Source organism: Ursus maritimus, unplaced genomic scaffold, assembly GCF_017311325.1.
Source record: "Ursus maritimus isolate PB19 unplaced genomic scaffold, ASM1731132v1 scaffold_13, whole genome shotgun sequence".
In the NCBI taxonomy this organism is placed as follows: Eukaryota; Metazoa; Chordata; class Mammalia; order Carnivora; family Ursidae; genus Ursus; species Ursus maritimus.
Window position 1 is genome coordinate 57,699,615 of NW_024423675.1, and position 25,923 is coordinate 57,725,537.

The window sequence follows — 25,923 nt, forward strand, 5'->3', positions numbered from 1 at the left end:
GCACAGTGCTGGAAAGGGCTCATTGAATCCTTACTGGATCAGATAACTTTCTACTTCACTGGGATTAGCAAACAGGAAAAAAGAGAGAAAAACTCCATTTGGTAAAAACATGAAAGAGCAGAAAATTAGTCCAAAAAGAGGTGAAAGTCTTCTGCACATCCCAATTGGCGCTGTAGTGAATTCCTAGAGAAATTAGTGGAGCAATGTGTAGGGGGTGACATGGTACAAAACTGACAAGCTGGATTCTAGAATATGTTCTTCCTCTTTTCAAGCTTCCTTGGTCATTATTTTGCTGGCCAGAGACAAGGCCATCACAATACAAAAATTAACTCAAAATAAAACAATAACAAAAGGATTGCAAAGCCCATTGGGTATACACAAGTAATTTATTCAGTATGACTTCATTCAACATATGTTGGTCAAAATCAATGATGTTTTGGCAAGTAGTAATAATTGCAAAAATGACACCAAGAATGGGTCTGAAAATAAATAAGAATTTTTTTATAACCACAAAGAGAAGAAGGGCATTTACAAATAAAAAGCATATATGAAACCTGGGAGAATATTTGAGCTACCAGTTAAATGGGTTTCATAATGTCTCTTCCCCAACACAGCATCTGGAAGCTCCCTAAAATGGGTCAAACGCTGAAGGTCCTGAGAATATAATTTTTCAAAAATAATAATTGCATGGTAATATATTTGGATTTATATAGCAAATAAGCTACTCAATCACCTGGAACAGGTTTTTTAAAATACATACTAGGAAAATTTCAATGGGAATAACTTTTTTAAAAAATAGCTTGAGCCTCTACCTCGAGGAAAAGCCCCCATTCAGTGGGCACAGTAAAACCAGCCAAGGTCAGAAAGGCCCTGTGAGTCCAGGAGAGACATTCCAAGGACATGTCATATATCCCTCCATGTCACTTGCCCATTTTGTCACCAAACTCATTCATGGAACAGTAAGAAGGAATAGGTACAAAGGATGGAAAGAGGCTTGTATGTTAATATCTAGGGGCTCTACTTAGGTCCACTCAGGTAAACTGAGCACAAGGACGATCCTTCCTTTAACTCACCTCTTTGTCATGTTTGCTAACACTGCTTTGTATACTCCTATAACTTATAGTGTGACTCCGATTGTTCGTGTAACTTTTCTGAGGCAACATTCATACCACTGCATCAGAACAGAACAGAATGAAAAACTCGTGTTTGCTGGACTGCATGACCCCTTTTCTGATCAGACTGTCCCATAGATTACGCTGGAGGCGACTGGAATTCTCAAACCTTTGGTCTTGTATAATTCTCTTACACACATTTAGGAAATTGCTAAACCCTCTTTTATATGCTGCCGTGACTCAAAGTGTGAGTAATTGGGGTAAGAACACTGGCTATCTTTAGAGAAAGGATCTTTGGATAAATTGAGAAAAGTCAAACAGCTTTGTTCCTGTAAAATACCAGTTGAAACAGCTTTTGTAGATAATCAATTTTCCTCTTGTCATGTAGGACCCTAACCTAATTTTGTTTCACAAATATCTCGTTCTGGGGGAGAAAAATTTTTTTAACTGAAATAAACATACATCAATAAATATCTAGTGCCACGATGAGCCCAAAGAAAAGGTTAGAGGTATTCTGAGTCATAAAACTGACAGTAAAGAACCTGATTATTTAACATAATACGCTCTTAAAGATAAGATGTGAAATGTAAGGTCAGCTGGGTGGGAAAGTGACTAATGAGTTGAACATGCTTTTGTATCATGCAGGTCTATTATCACTGGTGTAGCAAATAAGAGTTGGGTTTTTTTCCTTCTTTGTGGGAGAAATTTATTTTTATAAATATCAAAATTTTTTAAACTTCTTGAGCATCCAGGTCAGTTATTCTAAAATCCTTAAAGTCATAGTTTTAATTTTGCTTTTATTTGTCTGTTGTTGGACTTTGGAGGATCTTGTCTGAATCACTTTTTTTCGTTTGCCACAATTAGAGTCTTCACTAACATCAAATTGGTTTACCTCCTCAAGTTAAATGGATTTATCTACCTTTTCCTTTTTAAATCTTTTAAAGAAATAAAACTTCAAAAGCAATTAAAAAAACCCCAGATCTGACTTTCAGGCATTAATGCAACTTCTGTGATTTTGACAGACAAGATGGGGTATCAGAATTTTAGAGTTCAAATAAACAATTGGAGTCTGTTGACCCTGAGAGAGTTCATAAAATTCTCCATTATAACTGCAGCTTCCTGGTGCTTATTGAAACCAAGCAAACTTTCTTGAATACTGAATTAAGGCCCTAAAAAATGAGTCCATAATAATATTGCCCCCAACCAACAGCCATCTTTTGCTAAATGAGTAGCTTCTTAATTTCATGTAACTGAAAAACACAGGCTAAAGTTTAAAGTGAATTGATTGCACCCTGTAAACAAAAAGTCCAAGGCTTCAGGTAGATATTCCTCTCTTGCTCTCTCAAATCCACATCCTCTGTATTGGATGCACTTTCAGACAGGCTTTTCCAACAACCTTACATTCTCTCCAGTTAAATTATCTAAAAATAGTTTACCCTTTCTCCAGAAGTCTCCCCCAAATCTTATTGGCTCTGGTTGAAACATGAGACCATCCCTCAACATTCATCATGGCCCCAATCACTTTACACTTTACATTTTGATACCTTGAACTAGTAACAGAGCCCACTACAAAGCCTACAGCCTAAAAAGGAATGGTTTTCCAGAATGAAATTGAATACTGTTCCTAACATTAAGGTAATGTGGAATGCCAAATACATCTGACAAGTGGACAATACATTAGCAAGATATTCTTCTACCATCATATGTAATTTATTAGTGTTGTCCACTTGTCATCACTTGTCCACCTGCTCATCACTTCTAAGTTCTAATTTCTGTGGCTTTGAAAACATACAATACTCCCAGATACTCACACAAAGGAAAGAAAAACATATTTTCATGCAAAGACTTAATTAATGTTCATAACAGCCAACTTTCAGTATCCAAAAACAAGCTGCAACTCAATTCCCATTCACAGATGAATGGATAAACAAGTCTGGCATATCCACACAATGATATCCATATCCATACTCAGTAATAATAATAATAATATCCATACTTAGTAAGAAAAAAGAATGCATTATTGATACATGCAACAAGATGTGGATGAATCTCAAAATATTATGCAGAGTGAAAGAAGCTAAACAGAAAGAATACTACTGAATGATTCTATTTACATACAATTCTAGAATATGAACACTAACCTATAATGACAGAGAGCAGATCAAGACCAGTGATTGCCTAGGGCCAGGGGTCAAGGCAGGGAAGGGAGGATGAAAGATTAAGGAGCTGCACCAGGAACTCTGAGGGTGATGGACACGTTCATTATCTTGATCAAGAGTTGGCATTTTTTGCTGTAAAGGGCAAGAAAGTAAATATTTTAGGCATTGCAGGCCATATGGTCTCTATCACAGCTACTCAACTCTGCCACTGCATCATCAAAACAGCTATCGATAAGAAGTAATTAAATGAATGTGAGTGTGTTCCAACCAACCAGACAGCAGCCCAACCAAGTCCGCAGGCTGCAGTTTGCCAATTCCTGATCTTGATTAAGATGGTTGTTTTGCAAGTGTGTACATATGTCAAAACTTATCAAATTGTACACTTTAATTATATGCCATTTATTGTATGTCAATTATGCCTCGATAAAGCTATTAAAAAATAAAAACAAAACAAACAGACTTAGCTGCCTCATCATGGATTGGATAAAGTTCATCCTTCTTACCAGGGCATACAAATCCCTCCATGAACTGGCCTCCGTAGTCCTACCCAATCAGATTTACTGTCATTCTCTGGTGCCATTTTACCTTTTGGCAGTGCCAAAACACACACATCATACCATTTCAACTCTATGCCTTTATTTAGGTATTCTATCTAGAATACGCTACTCTTACCAATATGAGATTAAACTTGCACATTTGCAATTCCAGGATACCATTCTTCTTCCCTTATCTTACCCCTTCATTCCTTCTTTGTGCCACCATAATAGCGTGTGTGTGTGTGTGTGTGTGCGTGTGTGTGTGTGTACACGGATATGTTTATACATACATATAAACATACTTGCACTATTACATTAATATATATACATACACATTTTTGCATGATTACACTTTCCATATTATTAACTATATACATCTGAAATTTTTTTTACATATTTAGAGTTAAAGTTAATTATTGTTCATTTTATATTCATTTCATGAATATCAGTGGACTTGGATATATGACTGAGCACTCCCTGTGTCTATTACATCTATCACAGTGTCTGGCACATTAAAAAAAGACTTAATAAATCAGTATGGCAGCTGCTATTATGGCCATCTTACAGACTGTAAAACTGGCAGGTAGAGAAACTATTTAGCTCACAGACACATGATTATGAATAGCCAATCTAGTATCAGAAAAGAGTTCTTCCATATCTAATCTTAAGTGCTTTCCACTAACCCTTGTAGTATTTTTTATTATTGGAATCTTATATATATTTCACACTGGTCTTTTTCTGACTTTGCCACCACTCCTCCTTCACCTTCTAGATACACCAAAATGAAGACTGCCACCAACATCTACATTTTCAACCTCGCTCTAGCAGATGCCTTAGCAACCAGTACCCTCCCCTTCCAGAGTGTCAATTACCTAATGGGCACATGGCCATTTGGAACCATCCTCTGCAAGATTGTAATCTCCATAGATTACTATAATATGTTCACCAGCATCTTTACCCTCTGTACCATGAGTGTCGATCGCTACATCGCAGTCTGCCATCCCGTCAAGGCCCTGGATTTCCGTACTCCCCGCAATGCCAAAATTGTCAATGTCTGCAACTGGATCCTCTCTTCGGCCATTGGTTTGCCTGTAATGTTCATGGCAACAACAAAGTACAGGCATGGTAAGTGCAGGCCTGAGGGACGAAGGGTTTATAGATTGACATGCTGGTGAAGTCATGAGTGGTCCAACTTCTTAGTCAAATTGTAATTTTGGTGATTTTTTTCTAGCAAAATGCCTTTGAATGCTTTGTAATGGGAATTTTCCCGCAAGTTTTAAGCACACTAAACATTTTAAAGAGAATATAATCTATTGTTTCCTGGTTTCTCTGCATTGACTTCATCAAAATGACGGGAAAATAAGAATATAGCTCCTACAAGAGTGATTAGAACTTAAACCCCAAAAAACATTAAGTTGTTTAAAAATTTCAAGTGGCTGCCAACATGACAAATTTATTTTTCTAGTCCTCGTATGAGAATGGTCAACCACGCATCAAAAAGTGGAATGAAAATATCCATTAGCTAGGACCGCCTATAGACTTTGGACAGGTATTGTATTTTTTATGTCAACATATACTCCATAGAGGATCTAGCTCACAGTGAAAGATTCCACAATTGTTGACTGAATGAAAGCCGACTGTGACCAAAATGGACAAAAAATGAGATATTTAGGGGGGAAAAAATCTAAAAATAACTCTCCCTGAAAATCAACAGAGAGCTGTTTCTCCCTCAATTTCTTTAAATCTTCCCTTATTGGCTTCTCTTAATGGCTTTAAGTTAGTTCTGGTCAAAGCTATAATTAGATGTTGCTGCTAATTCTTCCTTATAATTATTGTTTTCCAGGTTCCATAGATTGTACACTCACATTCTCTCACCCAACCTGGTACTGGGAAAATCTGCTGAAAATCTGTGTTTTCATCTTTGCCTTCATCATGCCCGTCCTCATCATTACGGTGTGTTATGGACTGATGATCTTACGCCTCAAGAGTGTCCGTATGCTCTCCGGCTCCAAAGAAAAGGACAGGAATCTGCGAAGAATCACCAGGATGGTGCTGGTGGTGGTGGCTGTGTTCATTGTCTGCTGGACCCCCATTCACATTTATGTCATTATTAAAGCCTTGATTACGATCCCAGAAACTACATTCCAGACCGTTTCCTGGCACTTCTGCATTGCTCTGGGTTACACAAACAGCTGCCTGAACCCAGTCCTTTATGCATTTCTGGATGAAAACTTCAAACGATGCTTCAGAGAGTTCTGTATCCCAACTTCCTCCACCATTGAGCAACAAAACTCCACTAGAATCCGTCAGAACACTAGAGACCACCCCTCCACGGCCAATACAGTGGATAGGACTAACCATCAGGTATGCAGCTTCTAGAATCGGGTACACTTACTGGGGATTACATAAAAATTATAGAGTTTGTACTAATCCAAATTTCTAATCCATTAGAAGTGAATCAGTAACTAAGGGATGGAGGTTCCCCCCCATGAGGACTGAGGGAGGAGAAGAGCAAATTATGGTGTATATTATATAAACAGCTCTATGTATTTGTATGTATTTATTTAGCTACAGAGATACACCAACTAGAAATCCATAAAGCTGCTAAAAGTCAGTATCTTCACAGCTGTTGCTTCTATGCAAAATTAATGATGTTAGCACATTGTGGAAGTGATGCTGTTCTAGAATTCTTCTCATTTCCCCCAGTGTTTATGTTTCATGCATATCATTCCAATATGCCTGCCGCTTCTCAAAAGTCAACCCTGTTCTGGTTCTGTAGTTAAAGAGAAAGGGTCATCACTTCACTCACTGTGGTGATGGGTGCCAGATGTTCCCAGCAAATCAGTGCCACAGCAAAGGAGAAAAGAGAAAAGAAAGAAAGAAAGAAAGAAAGAAAGAAAGAAAGAAAGAAAGAAAGAGAGAGAGAGAGAGAGAGAAAGAAAGAAAGAAAGAAAGAAAGAAAGAAAGAAAGAAAGAAAGAAAGAAAAACAGCCAGCCCTAACTTGTTCAGCCATTGCTTTGTCAATTTTTATACCTGAACTCTAGAGGAAACATCAAACATATTACTTATTAGAACTACCTTACTTTTTTAACAGTCATTATACCAGTCAGAGTTAATATGGTGAGGAGTGACTATTTTTTGGAAGATAGATTGCTAAGCGCAGAGTACAGAGGGCAGCCTGCATGGACGAGTCAAGATTTATACACAGTACTAGAATCGCATGAGAATCAGAAAAGAGAAAAATTTGTCTCTAAGTTAACATGACCTTGATAAGCCACATGTGCAAAATTTGGAATCTGACCTAGAAGGTAAATCAAACATACCACTTAACTCTTAATATTAATTTAAACAAGTAAATTTTCAAATAATAGGGTCAGCATCCAAAAATCGCAGCCTCCATAATTTTATAACACAGAACTGAAATTCGAACTTCCAGTGAAGTAAATCCTTGAGTCAGAACCTGGTCGGAAGCCAGGACTGTGAGAACAGATGCCTCCATAAAAAAGACGAGGAAGTCTAATTGAGGAGGCAGACGGAAAGCCTTACAGTACAGAGCGGCTGCTTCCTCTTCATTTTCTTTTCCCCAGGCCCCACTCTGTCTCCCCCACCACCACTACCAGCCCCAGCCCAGACCCACCCAGGCTCACCCTTTCCTACTGACCACAGGCCTAGCTTAAGGAGGCCCACGTGGTCTGCCATAGGGGGCGCTAATGCTCACACCTCTGATATTAAATAATGCTAAAAGGAACGCTGGGACTTGGGCCCTCTAGGCCGTAGAAGGTAATGATGGCCGACCCACTACCAACCAAGGAGAAATTACTAATTTACTTTGTGTCACTTCTAATTCCATTTCAGACTGAGTAAAAGACAGAAATCTTTTTCTCCTCTGCTTCTTTTCGCTATGTTTTTTCCACATCAAGAACTCTAAACCTGCTTCCTCTACGACCCAGCTCTCCCTCTCAGCTGCTACCAAAAGCTTGTGGGTAACTTAAAGAGGGTAGGGATTCAGATAGATTTTCCCTGACCTGAGGATAATATATTGCAGAATGCAATTTAAAACTCTCAATCCTAAACCAAGGTTAACACATTTTGCCTTGGAACAAAGTACCTCCGTTGGCGCCCAGGGATGGAGCACGCTGTAAGGTATTGATTCTTGCTCTGTCGGGACCTGCCCCACCTTCCCTCTCTTGCAGGCGTGCTGGGGTGGGGCTGTGGGTAGCCTTACGCTGGGCCACTTCCCCAGGGCCTCTTGTCACGTCTGCTTCTCCCAGTGCCCTTCCCTCACCTGCTCTCCTGAAAACACAGCTCCCAACCTGCCTGGCAGAGAGCTTCTCCTGAGTTCCGTCTGATTGTCCTTCAGTTGCCCCGACCCTGCTCTTGACTCCCGTCCAGACCCAGCATTTTCACATTAGTGTGGTTCCTGCATAGCCAGAGAGAGGAGAAAGGAAGCTAATTGAGGAAGCTCTGTTCTAAGTAACTAAAAGGTTTGCTTTAGAAATACATCCAATTAGGGCTTATCTTCATTGCAGCCTCTATGAAGCAACATCAGTGTCAGATAACAGCAGAAACACATTAGCCCTGGAATTGGCTGCTTTCCCAAAATGCCCAGCTGGGAGGGCTGGACAGAGAAGAGCGGCTGCCAGGAAAAGAGGAAAAGACACGTTTGAAAATTAAGATAAATCCAAGATCTGTTTCACTCATCTCCACTGATGTGTCATTGTTAGAATCGAGGCGGTTACACACAGACATCTGGAACCATGCATAAGCCTTTGGTGATAGTTTCAATAATATATTAAAATAATGAAATTATTTGAAGGAAAAATCGGAGACTTTATGGCCGTGTCTATAGAACATAGTTGGTTAGTCAGACAAATTCAGAATCTGTCAGACAGGTTTTGGGGTTTTTTGTTTGTTCGTTTGTGTTTTTGTTTTGACGCCAGGAGCCATTATGTTGCGAAGCAAAGCTAATTGGATTTGCATGAACTTTTTGACTGCTTGTTTGGAGTTGGTGCTGTCGTACATGTTTATGTCCCACCTACGTATTTGTATTTTCTCCAAGACATAGATTTTACTCTATATGTCATGTTTCAAGCGCATTAGTCAACTTCATATTCTGCAGATCAGAGATCCAATATCAAACCTTCCCAGGGTGTCTGTATTCTGACAACTGTACACTGAGACCATGTCCCTACAGCGCAAAATGAAGAGTTGGCAGTTATCAAGGTAATTTGATAAGCCGTATGAGAAAATTCTGTGTCCCAAATAAACTTTGCATCATATTTACATAGTTAAGGGCTACTCGGTCAGCTTTTGCTACATAACAAATCAGTCCAATACATAGTGGCTTAAAGCAACCATTTATGTAGTTCGTGCTTCTGTGGATCAGTAGTTTTAGTGGGGCTGGGCTAGAATGTTCTTCCGGTCTTAGCCGGGTGCACGCAAGGGGCGGCGGCAGCTGGCAGAACTGACGTCAGCTAGCTGATCTGGGATGAGCCCTGCAAGAGTGTCAAGCTCCAATGGGTCCTCATCTTCCAGCACGTTAGCCCCCGCTGACCTCATGGTGGTCCCAAGTCCTAGGTTCAAGAGGTGGCAAACAGACCTTACCTCTTGATGGTAGGAGCTACAGTTACATGGCAAAGGGGTGTGGATATAGGGAGGGAAATCTTTGTGGCCCCTTTGGCCAACTATCTACAGTAGGCCCATGCTGCCCTGGACAGGCATAACTTCCTGAGGGCATGAACCAAATTTGCCTTGCTCCTTCTTCTTCCTCCAGCAGCTACCTAAAACAGTGTCTGACACATTTAAAAAGTACTCCAAAAATATCTGTTGAATGAATGAATGATCAGAAGGCTCATGATATTTCAGAAGATATGGAGGGCGGTAAGAATGACCCCTTTCCTAGGCAACTGATTGACAACCTCAATGCTTACATGACACTCTGATGTTATTCCAGGCTCACCCTTCAGTAACTGGAAAATATTCACAGGAGGGTTTCTTCATTTTCTTTTCTCTAATCGTCTGATCAAAATTTCTACTTTCCGAAGAAAAAATTGTTACATTTGTGCTTGTCTTTTAATTTTATTTTTCACAAGTGCTATTGATGAGCCGACCAAGAGCTGGATTCAGTGTCCTAAAGGGGTCTTGCCTTGGCTATGTATAAAAAAATAAAAATAAAAGATGTCCTCATGTCCTTTTGTGCGTTCCAGGGCTCAGCCTCCTGCTCCAGGTGCAGGACTCCATGCTTGATTTATGTTCAGCACATTGTCTTTATGGCTTCTAGATTTTTATTAAGTAGACTTAGGCATAGACATTCATTTTCCATCTGCTCTCTGTGCAATTTAATTTCTCTGTATGTGTACCACACAACCATTGTGACTGGACTTTACCTTGCTTCACAGCACTTCCCCATTTGTGCAGATCAGTTCAGATCAGCTCAGACCTGAGATGCTGGCCACGCCAACCTGCCTTCACTGCTTGGTTTCCCACCCTGATTGCATTCCATAATGCATTTTCTGTTGTGATATCTGGACTATGTCCTTTAATGTTTATATGGGAAAAGAAACAACTCTATTAGACCAGTTGGATTATTATTTAAGAGTTTGTATTAACCATAACCATCATAATAATGCTATCTTACATTTGTATCACAGCATACAGATTAAAAAGTGCTTTTGTGGGCACTATCACCTTGGCTTCCTACAACAGCCCTGATGGGTAAACATGAAAAACTAAATGCTCAGGGAGGCTCAATGATTATAAAGATAAAACCACCAGTAAACGGCAGAACCCAGACAAACATCTGGGCTTCTAATATTAATCCAAAGCTTTTGTCTGCTTTCCTACACAATGCCACTTTGTGCTCAAATATTATTACGTGGTCTCAGCCAGAGATTCTCAAACCTTATTATGAGTATAAGTTCTGAGAAACTCTTCTAAGAAATTCTGGTTCACTGAGTCAAGGTCAAGGTAGGGTCCAAGTATCTGCATTTTGAATAAAACATGAAACTGAAAACTGATTTAAATTGTAACTTTATCCAAATGCTATTAAAGTTACTGTTCTGTCTAACCTGGCTACCATTTTAGTCAAGCTGATTAGTAAGAATTTTTTCACCAAATGAGTCTTGTGTTTAGCAAAATAATGTAGCTATAATTGGACAAAGACTTCACTTTCTATCAGTGAGTCTTATAGGATATAGTGATATAACATTGATAAAGCTAATATTATGGTACTTCCTGCCAACTTCTTCTCATTAATATGACAAGCCCAGCCCTAAGCCCTCCGGTTACCATTTTTAAAGCATTTTCCTAACATTTTAATCCAGGTAGCATGTCAAGAAATCAGGAGATGCTTCGCAATCGTATTAACTACAAAGCTATATTATCCCCAGCTAAACTAAAAGCAGAAGCCTAGTTTTTTTAATCAACCACATCACTCTCAAAAACTAGACCTTGATTTTTTTTTATAAAACATCTGTGGAGAGATAATTCGAGAAGGAAAAGCATTTCAATTCCGTCACAAAAGGCCCAAATGAGAATAGCTCACAAAATTACAGAGCTTGACCACATTAGTGCATATTTTGTGAATAAAACCAAATGGCTATTCTTTCCATTATGGGATTTAAAAAGAAAATGGATCCAGTTACGAGTGTGTGTGCGCATGCATGTCTGGGCGCATGCGCATGATTTTGGTACGCCTCTTTACGTATGTGTAGCGCAAGAATGTATTTAGATTTAAAACGAATAATATCTTTAATAAATAAGAATGTCATGTTTCTATAACTTGGCCATAATCCGGGAGGAGAAAATATTGTTTAATTGAAAATATGTTTATTCGCAGAAAATATTTGGCTTTAAGACTGTTAGAAATAACACTGACTGGACCAGTTTGTGTCCAGTATCTCTTGTTTAGTCCTATGAGGGATGGATCATTATCTCTACAGTTGAGGAAACCAATGTGTACAGAATTCGCCTGCCCGAAGTTATAGTTACGAAAAGAACTGAGGAATGAATGCAGTTGAATTTTATTTTAATCTATGTGCCCTACTGCTCCACCAGTCTGGTTGTCATTCTTCTCAGAACTAAATTGTAGTATTTACATACTAGCGATTCAAATGCCATAAGGTCTTTATGTAGGCTTGTTTAGATATATTCATAGCTATCTGTGTGTCTGTGTATAAAGATAAACAACCAAATAGATTAATGAATAGCTTGGGGAATTAGAAATTTAACAATGAGGATTTCGGTTATCATTATATGAGTTCAAATTATTTGAACTAAAATCTTTTGCCATCATAAAGGTCGTATTGATTCTCACTGAATGATACCATTTGCTTTTCCACAAGTTAGAATTTTTCATTCATGTCAGAGAGGATCACTTAGTATTTTCATAAATCACTTTTATCCTGCTAGAGAAGGCAGCTTGGTGGGCGGTGGTGCCAGAGGAGACCAGGACGGGGATTCAGGTGAATGTTCCAGTGGTCATGCTTTGCCTGTCCAACTTGTGATGGAATAAATCCCTTCATCTTATGCTATCTCAGTTTTCTCAACTCGTGCATAAGACGGTTGAACCAGAAGATTATTCTGTATATCAGAACCATACAGTGAACCTTGATGCATGAATTAGCTAGCGTTCTTCCTGAATGAATACTCTCATCTTTCAGGGAGGTTAAGTTTTAAAGATTAGATTAACTAATATAATTACTGCAGCATTTTCCTGGGCTTGTTGTTTCAATTGATGTAACAAACTGATAAAACACAGCAACATATTTATCTTTAAAAAACTAAATTTAAATGAGATGTTACTTATTTGGCTGACCTCAAGTGATGAATTGCTATTTCATAATCATTTATCATGGAAAATTTAGTGTTTTGAACCATGTCAATCTTTAGTTGTTATCTATATTTATAGCTTGGGAGCTAAATATGAAAGGTGGAAATTTTGCTTTCTTAACTTTCTACAACACATTTATTCTTCCTTCTACCTCTATGAATTTGAAATGCGGTTACATAGTATTTTTTTGCTTTTGCATTTTTTTTCTTCACACCAACAAACTGAATGAAGATGACCTATCACAAACCAGTCATTAACTTTGGAATGTCATTCTGATTGTTGTATCTTTTGGTAGTTTGCAATAAATATTTGCAAATTGTGACAATTTTACAAATGACAAAATTATTTTGGGGATTACATTATAAGAACTGCAAGTTTCTAGAATAAAACATGTCTTAATTTTTCTTTTCTAATTATTATTTCCATGGAAATCAAGGGGTCACAACTTTTGTTGTCCTTCTCCCTTTACACTAAGGAATTTCTTACTTATATAATGGATTTCCTGGCATTGAAATGAGTAGAAAGTGGATAAGAGGAGGCTACTAACAGGATTTATTTTGAATGCTAAATAATTGTAATGGTACTTTTTCAAAACATGAATGGTTTTCATGATACATATCCAGAAGATTATAATGGCAGCTCTCAAGATGTCATATGAGTTTGATCTTCTGCATTACCAGTGATGTATGCTGAAGGAGTGAATACCCATAAATATTATTTTACTAACCATACCTGGGTGGGAGGTGAGTTTAAATATAATTTAATATTTATGGCTTTATTGCTTGTGAATCAAAGAAGATGAACTACTTTTTCTTTCCGTAACAACTGAACTTACTAGGAACACATGCAAATAAATAACTAACCTGATAAATTAGCTCCCTATAATTATCAAATCTTAAATAAATATAAGCTGAAAGTTTCGTCGTGATTTAAACTAATGGCTCTCTCAGTCCACGAATGAATACAGAGAAAAATAATTAATGTCATTTGTCTATACAGCATTGTATTTATAAGGAAAGAAGGAAGGAAGAAGGGAAGAAAGGGAGGGAGAGAGAGAAAAAGAGTACATTTCGTGTTTGAAATCAGCCACATTCTTCCTACTATTTTGTTTTCCACACAGATACCAGGAATCCCAGGGATACCAGAAATCTAGGAAATCTATTGAGCCCTACCTAGTTGTTTCCCCTTTTTTCTACCCACGTTATCAAATCTTCATAAAGGTCAAAAGAGATAAAGATAGGGATGATCCAGAATCCCAGAATGGTATGCCTAAGTCCCTTAAGGCATAACAAATGCATAGATTTTTCTTATTGTGATATTTACCTGTAAGACATCTGATAGAAAAGCAAAAAAGTAAAGGCTATGGAAAATGCCATTGAGAAATAAGAAAATTTTACTCAAGAAAAGCCAAATTATTTTTTAAAAAAAAAACCTTAAAAAATGCAGTGAATAGGGAATGTAGAAGGGAATGTGGTCACTATATATTTGACAATACGATTACTTATTTAGTCCATCCTATAATTTACCAATTTAGCAAGAATATTTCACTCTTACCATTCTTTCTTCTTCTCTATCATGTTGCCAAATTGTCTTTATCATCAAAAATCCCCAAGCAAAATTGTACATGGATTCATTCAAATTCAAAACATCAACTTAAAAAATGTTTTCTTGGAGATACTCTTGGGAAATAGAAGAGATACATGTCACTCCTAGAACCTGACCATGCTGCAGATAGATGGAGGCTTGCAGTATGGCTACTATGTACTTTAACAACTGAGAATTTTTCTGGTTATTTCAGAAATGCAGTGGGACAAGCAGACTCTCAAATGACTACATATAAGTAAATATCAACACCTAAATCCCATTAATGCAATTGGATTTATCAAGCATATGCAAAAGATTCACAGGTCTTAGGGGATTGGAACTGGAAAAATAACACTGGAGATCATCCAATCCAAACTGCCTTATCCTACAAATGAGGAGTATAGTCCAGATATGTACTTTTTAAATTTTGTGATTTTTTTCCCTAAATATAAAAGACGATAGTGAGAATCTTTTCAAATAGAGTTTAGGAGAACTTTTATGACTAAAGAAAAAGTCAGGTAATTATGTATTATACATACTCTGGTATATGTAAATTTATTTAAAAATTTCAGCGGGTAAGGGACATTTTATAATTAGATAAGAATAGCAAATATAATATAAGATACTGAAAGTTTAGGTGGTGCATTTATTTATCCAGAGTCTATCACTGACCAGCTGAATGCTCCTGGCTAAGTTTCTGGAACTCTCCAGTTCCATTGGCTGCATCTGTGAGAATGGTGATAATTGTAGTAGTTAGCACTTAGTTTAGACTTCAATGTGATGTATCCTAGTCCACATACTTTGCCAGGCAACTGGCTAGCATTATTATTCCAAGCCACTCAATGAGGCTTTACACTTTTCATCTCCGTCTTCTCTTTTCCCCAAGAAACTGAATTACAGCTCTTGTAAAGAAAATTTAAAAGGAATAAAATAATGGTACCAAAAGGAATCATAAGGTTGTTCTTGACAAGGGTTCTCAGCTTGGCACTGGTGACATTTTGAGCCAGCTAATTCTTGTTGTGGGGGAATGTGCATTGCAATGTTTAGCAACGTGCCTGTCCTCTTTCCATTAGATGCAAGCAGTACCCACCCCCCCCTAGTTGTGCCAGCTAAAATGTCTCTAGACATTGCCAAATGTCCCCTGGGGTGGGGTGGCAGGGGTATAGCGGGGAGAGGGGAGAATGAGTTGAGAACCATTGATCTAACCTGACAACCGCATTTAATTCATGAAGAAATTAGTTGTGATGTCTTTAAAGTACTGCCCCAAAATAGGAGCTAGACCCCAGGTGTCCTGAGAGACACCACACTAATTTCGCAAAAGAAAGCTTCCTTGTGCACTAAGATTGCAAAGATTAAGACTCAGTATTAATGGAAGACAAGAGGAAAGCACGCTTCTTCAATCTTTATTTTATTTAAAGCTTCTTTTTCTGAGAAAAGTTCTTCAGTCTCAAACATTATTAAGAAAGAATTAAAGGCCAGTAAGGGTGAAGATATTGTTAAAAGATAATGGGAGGCTCAGGATGAGGTCAAGTCTCCTGGATATTGTGAAACATTAAGAGAACTTGTAAATGAAACACAATTATGAAACATAAATCATAACCTCAGAAGCAAAGAAGAATGGGAGACATTCCTGGAAAACTGGGGGTTGGGGGGAAACAGAGTCACAGTTTAAATGGCAACTTTGCAGCAACTAAAAACCTCACTGAACACTTAGCTTTGCACTAATTATTTTTAGGACCTAGAACAAATTATTAAAATGTATTTTGAAAGCATTTAGAAAAGAAGCAATAACCTCTGGGAGGCAAGATAAGCTCTCTAAGAATCTTGATTTCTTAGAGGACAGGGAAATCAAGTAAACACAGTATCAATAGTGTTTTTTGCAAGAGATTTGACCAGCTCTTGCAGTTTTTAATAATGCTATAGTATGTTGAGTTATGATCTGAATATAATGGTATAATGAGATAGGCTTATAAGCTTTGAAAGAGTCCCATCTTAGGAGTCCCAATCAATGGAGGAATGCTGAATAACCTGAATGATAGGGTAAGGGAACAAACATAGTAGACGAGTAAGCAAAGCTACCGCTACAGTAGTCACTAGAGAAAAAATTTAGTCCAGAAATCCACCTATAGACACACAGAATGTGAGTGATAGCAGATATGGGAAAAAAAAGTCATAGATTTTATTTCATGGATCAACAATACGGTATAGGCGATCTCAAATATTGCAATGATAGATAATCATATCAACAGAAGACCTATCAGCCTAAGACATGTTCGCTTTAATACACCACATTCTTCAGGAATGAAATAAGCAAACTGGAATGTGTTCAGAGATGAGCAACTAAGAAGGTGAAAGAAGTTAAAATTCTTCAATATGACAAATGGTTGAAGTAACTGCACATAGTTACCTGAGAAATAGAAGACTCAGAGAGGACAAGATAGTTCTCTTCATATACTTGAAAGGATGTGAAGAGGGAATTGGACTTCTTCAGTACAACTCCACTAGTTAAAGCCAACAGGTGGAAGCTACAGGGAAAAGGATTGTAATCCAACCAAAGAAAAACTTTTCTAAGCCTTGAAATACAAGGACTTCCTTGTCGCTGGAGGTCTTGCATGTTCAAGCATCAGCATTTTGCCTCCATGAAAGGGAATGTGGCCAGAATTCGGGTGTAAAGATTTGATGTTTAAGGAATCAGAGCAAATGACTTTCTATAAGATTTTACAGCATACTGCTACAGTGAAATATTAATATGCAGTCCGTGAGAAAATAACTCTTTAAACAAATTTTCAGAAATGCTGCTTATCATATTTTGGTCATGGGGACTGATAATCTATATTAACATTGTAAAGGCTTTGAAAAGTCTGTGTGTGTGTGTGTGTGTGTGTGTGTGTGTGTGTGTGTGCACGCGTGGGTATGCCACATTTAGTTTTACATATATGTTTGCATTTTGTTTTTTAAGCTGAAGTTCTCAAACATATCTGAACACAGACCCAATGTTTCAAAGGATGCCTGGTAGCATCTCACAGAATGAAGTTTTCACCAAGCAGTTTCAAAGCCCACTGTAGACCATAAGTGCCAGTTACGCACAATTATTTTCAAAAGCCAATGTCTTACTAAAATAAATGGCAACATCCGCTTGTCCCAGCTATTAACCAGGATTCAGAAATTGATCATTGATCTCTTAGTCTCACTCATTTAAAATACATGGCCTAAATACAAACAAGAGATTGAAACTTGTTTCTGTTTGTTATTGAACAGGTTGTGTTTTGTTTGGGTTTTCACTTTTGTTTTGCTCTGTTTTGAAATTTGCCGCTTTCTGGCTACAATCCTAAAGGGGGAAAATGTCTATGTAGCTTTGGGATGTGTTTTCACTGATTTAAACTACACATTACTAAGAATAAGTCTCATAATTGGCACATTTTTCTGTTTTGAATAAAACATCTTTGAGGAAAATAGGTTTCTTTTAAAAATCATCTATACTCAACAGTGAGATGCATGCCAAAAAAGTTGAATAATTATGATCTTTCTTGTGAAAGAACACAAGACTGGAAACTAGGGAGCCTGGGTTCCAGTGCCAGGCTGACGATAACCAGCTATGTGAGCTCCGCATCCCACACCAGTGGCTGCAGATTTCTGGACTCTTTTAACTGCCAACAAAGTGGGGTTTGACTAATCACCCCATTCAGACTCTGGGGACTAGCTTCTCCTAGTGAACAACAAAAGTAACCACGAAAGCTTCCTTTTGTGAGAGAAAAGACTTATTATATTGAACAAAATAAACACACATTAAGAGTAGAAGGAAGCATATGGCACAGAAAGTCTGTATCCTTTGAACTACCAGATTACGTCACCTCTCCTTGAATTCTCCTGAAGTTTGACCCCTTGTCATACTCTAGATTCCAATATGTCTACTCAGACAAAGGAGCTTAGAAAAAAGGGATGGATTCTGTATCATTGAGGTAAATGGTGAGTTTTGTCTATTAGGCATCAGCTCTCAGTTTTTTGTGTGGCTTTGTTTTTATGATTCTGTAGTAAGGAAATTTTGAAGCCTATTGCTGGCTAAAACTCTGATCAGCTTCAAAAGTACCCAACTCTGTTACTGGCTTCAGTTGCAACTTTGGATGGCATCACAAATAGGAAAGAGAAAACAGAAGTGGAAAAAAGTGGCTGCAAAAAGCAAAAATAAGGATATTGATCTATCTTTCCTCAACCAATACTCAAGCCTGTCCCTTCACCTTTCAAGACCTCCGTTTCCTTCCATAGAATGATGACACTGGTTTAAAAAAAAAAAAAATCTTTTAAATTCCCTTCAGGGGTAGGAAACACACTCCAGTCATTGTGTGGTTAGAGATTAAAGGTGCCTCAAATAAACTTCACTTTGAATCTAAAAGCTTTTCAAAACTTTATTGTTCAAAACAGGCTAAAAAATAGCCCAAGGGGATTTGCTAGTTGATTTCCTGAAAAAAAATAACAGTTCCAAAAGCTGTTGACAACGTTGGAGAACTGAAGGTGGATTAAAATAGTGTATCGATGTCAAACGTCAAATTTACTGAAATGTGTAATGATGCCGTGGTCACGTCAGGACAGAAGCTCAGACTTAGGAAATGGCAGGGAGTTACAGGTTTCTAAAGGAGGTATCTCGGCAAGCAAGCAGGTTTGGCACTGCTCCATGGGTACCAAAAATACACCATGTGACTCAATGGACCAGAGAAAACAATGTACTACTCATGGCACTGCAGACTGCAGGAGCAGCGGCACGGGAGCCCTGGTTCCCCATCCCTGTGTCCCATGGTGCAACGCAATGGGCCCAGACTGTCACTATGCGCACAGAGGATTGCAGCCAACTGAGGAGCCCAGAGCTAGGGGTTCAGCACATTTTGTAGCAAGTGGTAAGCAAACCAATCCTCTGTCCTAGGAGCAAGCAATTCCAAAATGGTCGTGCCGTGGTCCTCCTGAGGTCAGGCAGCAAAGGTTCTTGACTATGTGACCATGGGAAGAACTCAGAGTCAGAAGATAGGCCTTGTCATACAGTTCAGTCAGCAATGTGTAGGGATGCTTGGAGGACTGTCTTTCCCAATAATTCACCTGTCAGCTCAACATATTTTTGGCTGAACTCAATTTTCATATGCCACCCCATAGCAATTTGGATTAAACATACTGATGGGGGCTAGAACCAAATCTGTCCTATTTATTTCAATCAATAGTTGATTAGACTTATTATCCATAGAATCCCATCCCAGGATGAGGACAATCTATAGTATTAACCTCAGCCATGCACCCCAGGATCTATGTTCAACTGAACAAGTCCTAGAGAGGGCTAATAGGTCTTATTACCAATAACCATTTAGCTTTCTTTCTTATAGTATGCATGAATTGTACCACCATACTATTGATATTAATTCAAACGCAGCAAATTAATTCAATCACATCAACAAGAATATAGCCTAAATCCCAACAATGATCCATTTACAATCAGAGATTTTAGCCTGATCTGTTGATCTTTTATGGCTTGTTACATTTCATTGGCTATGGTAGCTAAAGGATAGGTTCCTGACTATCTCTACAGTGTGGAATCTGATGGCGGGGGACGATTTTCACACTGCTACACAAAAACAGGAATCCACGTATCCCTCAGGTCAGACAGCATTGGACAGCCCTCTTTATCTGGGGGCCTAACAAAGGGAATGCAATCCAAGGAATGGTGTCATTGCCAAAAATTGCAGGGGACAAAGAAGAATTAACCAGCAGCCTCCGAACATGCCCAGTAGAGAGATATCCTGTGGCCCATTCTCTCCACATACAAACGGTGCAACTGTGAGACGGCCTTTCTGGTGGTAGAGCGCCATAGTTCTTATCTCTTTACTGTCTGTAGGATCCACTTTTGAGTTGTAGCCCACATTGCTCCCAAAATTTTGACTTGGGTGGCTGGTTCCTGTATTTTATCAGAATTAACAAGCTTTCCTGGGCCTTCATATGAGTTCGTATCTGCTAACTTCATTAGGGCTTATCACGATAATATCATCAATGTAGTAGGACCATGTCACCAACAAAAAAAGAGATTTGTTCCGTGTGTCAACCTACCTATTGGTGGCAAATATCCTGAGAGTTCAGGTATGACCACTGCAGCACAGTGTGTTCTGGAGGCTCAGCCAGGTGAAGGATCTGGATCTTCCAGGGGCTAAAGAAGTTGAGAAAAAGACAGGATAGCATACCAGGCGCCATCATGGGCAATTGCTTCAGTCATAGTCACAATTACTGGAATAGCTAGATTGTAGGAGCAACAACTGAATTCACTTGGCAATTATCCTGCATGAGCCTCCAGATTGCCTTAGATTTTTTAGCCACACAGAACTATTATACTAAGATACTGTGTTTGTCATATGTACTATTACATTTAAACTATGATTTCCTTTTCTTCTCCTGGAATTCTAAATTGTTTCTTTTATAGACCATGGAAGGGGAACTGAAGCGGAGGTGTGATCTGTTGTACGTGCATCTCCCTCATCACCCACCTACAAGAGGCTCTACCATACCAGGAACATCTCCCATACCAGGACATTATGAGCCTACACAGAACAAGCCTGTAAATTATCAATACCAATTACACGTTCAGTCTTGGGAGCAACAAAAGTGGTGCATAATGAGGGTCCAAACAGTCACTTCCTTTCCCATTTTATTCTGTTTCAAATCTGGCTAATTGAATGTGTAGTCCTCGCCTCTCAAGAGAACCTAGCATGTTAGTCATTCAGGTACAGATATCCAAATAAATAAATAAATACATAAGTAAATAACTTTATATTCCCCCCTTCTTACCTTTCTCCCCCACCCCATTCTGCCCTTCTAAGGGTATGAGGCCTCTGATCCCTGCTGGAAATGAAAATACCCTACTTCATCCTTTATCCTTAAAGGTTTTCAAGTCATGATACAGAAATGCGGGTCAGGCAGTAGAGGTTCTGGGGGAGAAACTTACTCTAAGGCAGCCACGTGGCTTCCTAGTTCCTCAATCAATGGAGATTGGTCTCCACAAAGGAATCTGGTCCTACAGGAGCACACAGAGTTTTCTTTGTATGAACTACTAACTGCCCCCTTGGGGCCCATTGTAGCCTTATATGTGGACTGCATTTCTTTGGTGATTATCCCATCAGCCCGTACTTTGGGATCCCCCATGTTAAGAGGCATATCCCATTGCCTGACAGTTTAGAGGACATTGGCTGTTCCCATCCTGGCCTTTGTCTTAGACAGCAGAGACTGCCTGCTTTAGAGAGTGCTCTCCTTATCCTGGGCATCTAATGCCCAAAGTCAGCCAGCTTTCAGCACAGGGTCTTCCACCAAAAAAAGTGGTCGAATTCTCCACCATGCAGGGAGGGGGGTAATCTTAAAAGTGAACCAGTCATTCTCTGGATGTGGGATCATAATCAGGCTATCATTCTGTTCAGGATAGAACGAGTCTAGAGTAGCCTCAGCCTTTGAGTAGCTTTCTCCATAGGGTTTCGTGGGATTTTATTGGCCTCAAGAAAATCTCCCTGGTTTGGTCATAATGTGACCATTGAAACAGAAATACACAATAGCAAACCTCATTGTGGGGCATGATTCTGTCCCAGTTAAATGATCTAAACACTGGCTTAAAGTATGGGGTCTCCTGTAAGATGGTATAAGTGCTTTGTTCACTAAGAGCATGAGCTCCCTACTCCTTCATCAGCCACATGTCTGACAGTCCCTCGGCCTGTTGGTCAAAGCACTCCTGGATATCCCTCTTTTCCCTCTCACTGTGGGTCTATATCTTAATATTCATTATAATATGCTCACTGTAGAGGGCGTTTGCCCTCTAGTTGTTTCTAGTCCTTTTTTTCCTTTTATTTTATTTTTATTTTTTTAATTTTTGTTATGTTATGTTAGTCACCATACAGTACATCATTAGTTTTTGATGTAAAGTTCCATGATTCATTGTTTGTGTATAACACCCAGTGCTCCATGCAATACGTGCCCTCCTTAATACCCATCACTGGCCTATCCCAATCCCCCACCCCCCTCCCCTCTGAAGTGCTCAGTTTGTTTCCCAGAGTCCATAGTCTCTCGTGGTTCATTCCCCCTTCTGTTTACACCCCCACACACACACCACCTTCATTCTAGTCTTGACTTAAAACTGGTGAAGTTGTGCTTTCCTCCCTGGTGGGGCTCAGAGCGCTCTCTTAGCCTCCTAGTCCAAGCAACAACCATGGCACCATTTGGGCAATTGGTTAGACTTGATCCCTCACCATTCAGCCCCACCCATTGACTTGAGTCACATTCATCAACAGGGAGGACAGGAGTGGACAACTTACTCCATCTTTCTGTACCACTTTTGCCAGAACATTTGCTACCTGGTCCCAAGGAGTTTCTTCATATTCTCGAACCCAGTCCATGAGCACTTGCCTTTTCTCTTCCAAAAAAGTCATTGTCTATCTTCACAAACTGCTCATGGTGCCAGTTTGGGAAGAACCTCTTAGAAGGTGGAGAGAAGTAACCAGATTCCAAAGGAGTTGACCGAGCAAGCAAGCAAGTTGTCTTGCCACAATTCTTCAGGTGCCAAAAGTAGACTGAAGTCAGTTTAGTACTCACAGCACAGCAACTGCAGAAACTTTAGCACAGCAGCGCCTCTTCTGCCCCCAAATCCCACAGGGCAGCATGATGGGACCAGATGGTGGCTGCACACACAATGGGTTGTGTCACAGTTAAGGAACCCAGAGCTAAAGTCTCAGCCCCTTTGGGGGCAAGTGATAAACCAACCTCCCTAGGAACAGGCACTTCACACAGTGATCAATGCTGTGGTCACCTTGGCCCACCGAATTGCCTATGTGAGCACCTGCAGAAACTGTTCCAGGCCAGAGAACAGTCAAGCCTTGCAGTTTGGCACAGTCAGCAAGGATGTGCAGGAAACCCAGGGCCCATGGTAGACTGCCTCTCCAAAGTGGTGCTTCTGATCTTTCTATTCCTTATTCTCAGGAAATATATTGAAATATGTAGTGATAAAAAGTCAACTGAGTATCAAACAGTTCTGTGAGATAATGTGTGTGTGTGTGTGTGTGTGTGTGTGTGTAGAAGAAGAGAGAAAAAAAGAATAGAAAGCAAATGATAAAACAAATGGGATAAAATGTTAATAGCAGGTGAGTCTGGGAAAAGTGTACACAAGTGTTCTTTATGCTATTCTCATTATTGCACTTCTCCTGAAGTGTGAAAATTACCAAAATAAAATTAAGGGAAAAGCCCTTGCATCCCTTTACACTGACTCTATAAAAACCTCCTTTCCTTTTCACCAAAAACTATAGTAAAAATGACGGCAATGATTATTTGTTAATTACGAAACGTGTTTCTTTCCCACAAGTCTCCTCCCATAGTTGAAAATATCAAGCCACATTTTTAGGTGTGTGAACAAATGTCACGTTATTGCTCAAGGTATATATCAGCTTTACAGTAGAAGAGGGGGTGGCAAAATTCCTGTATTTCAAATCGTTTGCTTCAGAAAAAAAAAATCCATTCATTTTGAAAACTAGATGAAAAATAAAAATGTCTTCATCTAGAAATAAAGAACCTGAACGGTGTTGCAAAGAGAGACACTGCTTTTCTTTTGAAATTCTTGTCAAGTCGTGAATAATTTGAGGAGAAAGAAGGAGAAAGAAGGTCAAGAGCAGAGGGGGATAAGGGATTTGGATTAAAAATGTATTTTTTCAAGGATGCCAATATCAAATATCTCTTTGATGACTAGTGTATAATTCTTATTCATTAGTGCGTACAAATGGAAAGCATATTTATAATGATCTGAGAGATTATTCATAATGAACCAAGAGATTAATTAATGTCTTGACATTTAGGAAAAGCTCTGAGGTTTGCAGGTGAAAGTACTCTGAGGGCCCTCAGGACAGTTCTGACACACAGATGATGCCTGATAAATGTGCACTGCGGCCCAATTTGAAATGCTCACTGTCTTTGCTCTTTCTTCTTTCAGCTAGAAAATCTGGAAGCGGAAACTGCTCCATTGCCCTAAGTGGGTCTCATGCCATTCAGACCCTCACTGAGCTCCGAAGCCACCATCTATGTGGAAACAGGTCACTGTAAGAACCTTTGGGAGGCTCTAGTTTCCTAGCAAAGGGTCTGCTTCTGAGTCATCAAAACTTGATCCTCTGTGGCCACTCCACTTTGCACATGTGAAGGACGTCTCTGCTAAGTCAAGTGCTGGGAAGGAAAGACTATACCACACTCGAGAGTCCAGCTTGTGTACATAATCATGAGGAAGACGCCCAGTGGGACCAAAACACACCGTGGTATGTGAATTGAGATCATCATAGAAGATGGCCTTTCTGTGTGTAACGTTTTGTTTTCAAGTGAATATTTATGACCTCATCAAAGAAAAACCATCAATGTAAAATTCAGCATGGTGACATGTCAAGTAAGTGCTACCTCTGTTCAAAGGGCCCCATGTGGAAAGCCCAAGACTTTATCTAGTCTTCTGTAAGGGATACTTTCTCTGACTTTATTTAGTCTTCTGTAAGGAATACTTTCTTCTATTTTTTACCTTTAATATTAACCTTAAAATTATCTTCTGATTAAGACATCATTTCCACCTTCATTTCTTGGTTTTGTATTCTTTTAAAGAATAACATCTCTTACCTAGCTCCATCATTGCAAGGGAAGAAATTAACATGAAAGTTAATGTGAACGCAGTAATGTGTCAGCTGCAGGAAGGTCAATTCTCGTGCATTGCAGGTACTTCCCGAGAGTCTTCATGCGAGATTGTCCATTCCTAGGTTTTCAGTGGTTTGCTCCCTAGTTTTAGCTGTGCAATTCCCGTCTTTAATGTAAGTATTCATAAAAGGTAATAGTGGACCAATGAGCTCAGTCCTTCATCTGTGGAGGAAGTCAAGCGTTAAAATGTACTTACCTTCATTTCTCAGTAGTTTCTCCATACTGCACGCTCCCTTTGCATATTATTTTATCTTTTTTTTTAAACTCTTCTCAGCACACTTATGCCTTTTGAATCAATGTTATAAAATGACAGATTTTTTGTTGTTGTCGATTTTCAGAACAGTTTAAGCCTTTTTAAAAACATGGATCCAATAAGCTTAATCTGAAAAGAGAAAGACTCAAATGACCATAGATAAAAATGGTTAATCTTCTTTTCAATCCTGTGGACTTACTTGGACATGAAATACTAACAATGACCCAGGAATATTTTCCTGAAGATTGTGTTTATATAATGTCATCACCAATATGTTGGTCTTTTTGATCTTTGCTAAATGTCAAGATTTCCTTTGTAAAATGTCAGTCTTCTAAGCAATTTCTGTAAGACAACTCTCCTCTTTGACTGGTTTTCCTTGGTATAAAATATAGTAGAGATTGGGCAATCACCCATTTCATTTGATCGATGTAGACAGTCAAGTCAGATGGCCCGTGCAAAAAAGCCCTACACTTTGAACTTCTGTCCGTGTTGATTAAATGAGTCGTGTACATTGTAGTTAACCATGAAGACATAGCAGACAACAGGGTGCCAACCTCCCTTATGAAAGTATTTTTAAGTCTACAAGCTGCCAGTAGACTCAATATCACAATTTGTATCTGTTCCTCAATATAGTAAGACACAAATATGCACCGGACATCCAAAGGCAGTGTTTCAGGAAAACAGCTATCTTGGATCAGAATAACTAAATTTACTGTCTCGGATCCAGGT

At 39.0% G+C, this 25,923-nt stretch overlaps 1 protein-coding gene across 1 annotated transcript in view; it reads left to right on the top strand.

Annotated features, from left to right (window-relative positions):
• OPRM1 (opioid receptor mu 1) overlaps positions 1–8,972 on the top strand; it is a 49,430-nt gene extending 40,458 nt beyond the window's left edge. The window contains 3 exon segments of the mRNA XM_008688566.2: positions 4,580–4,932; positions 5,651–6,171; positions 8,928–8,972. Of these exon segments, the coding sequence (XP_008686788.2) occupies positions 4,580–4,932; positions 5,651–6,171; positions 8,928–8,972 (919 nt within the window).
• Positions 8,973–25,923: the final 16,951 nt, after the last annotated feature.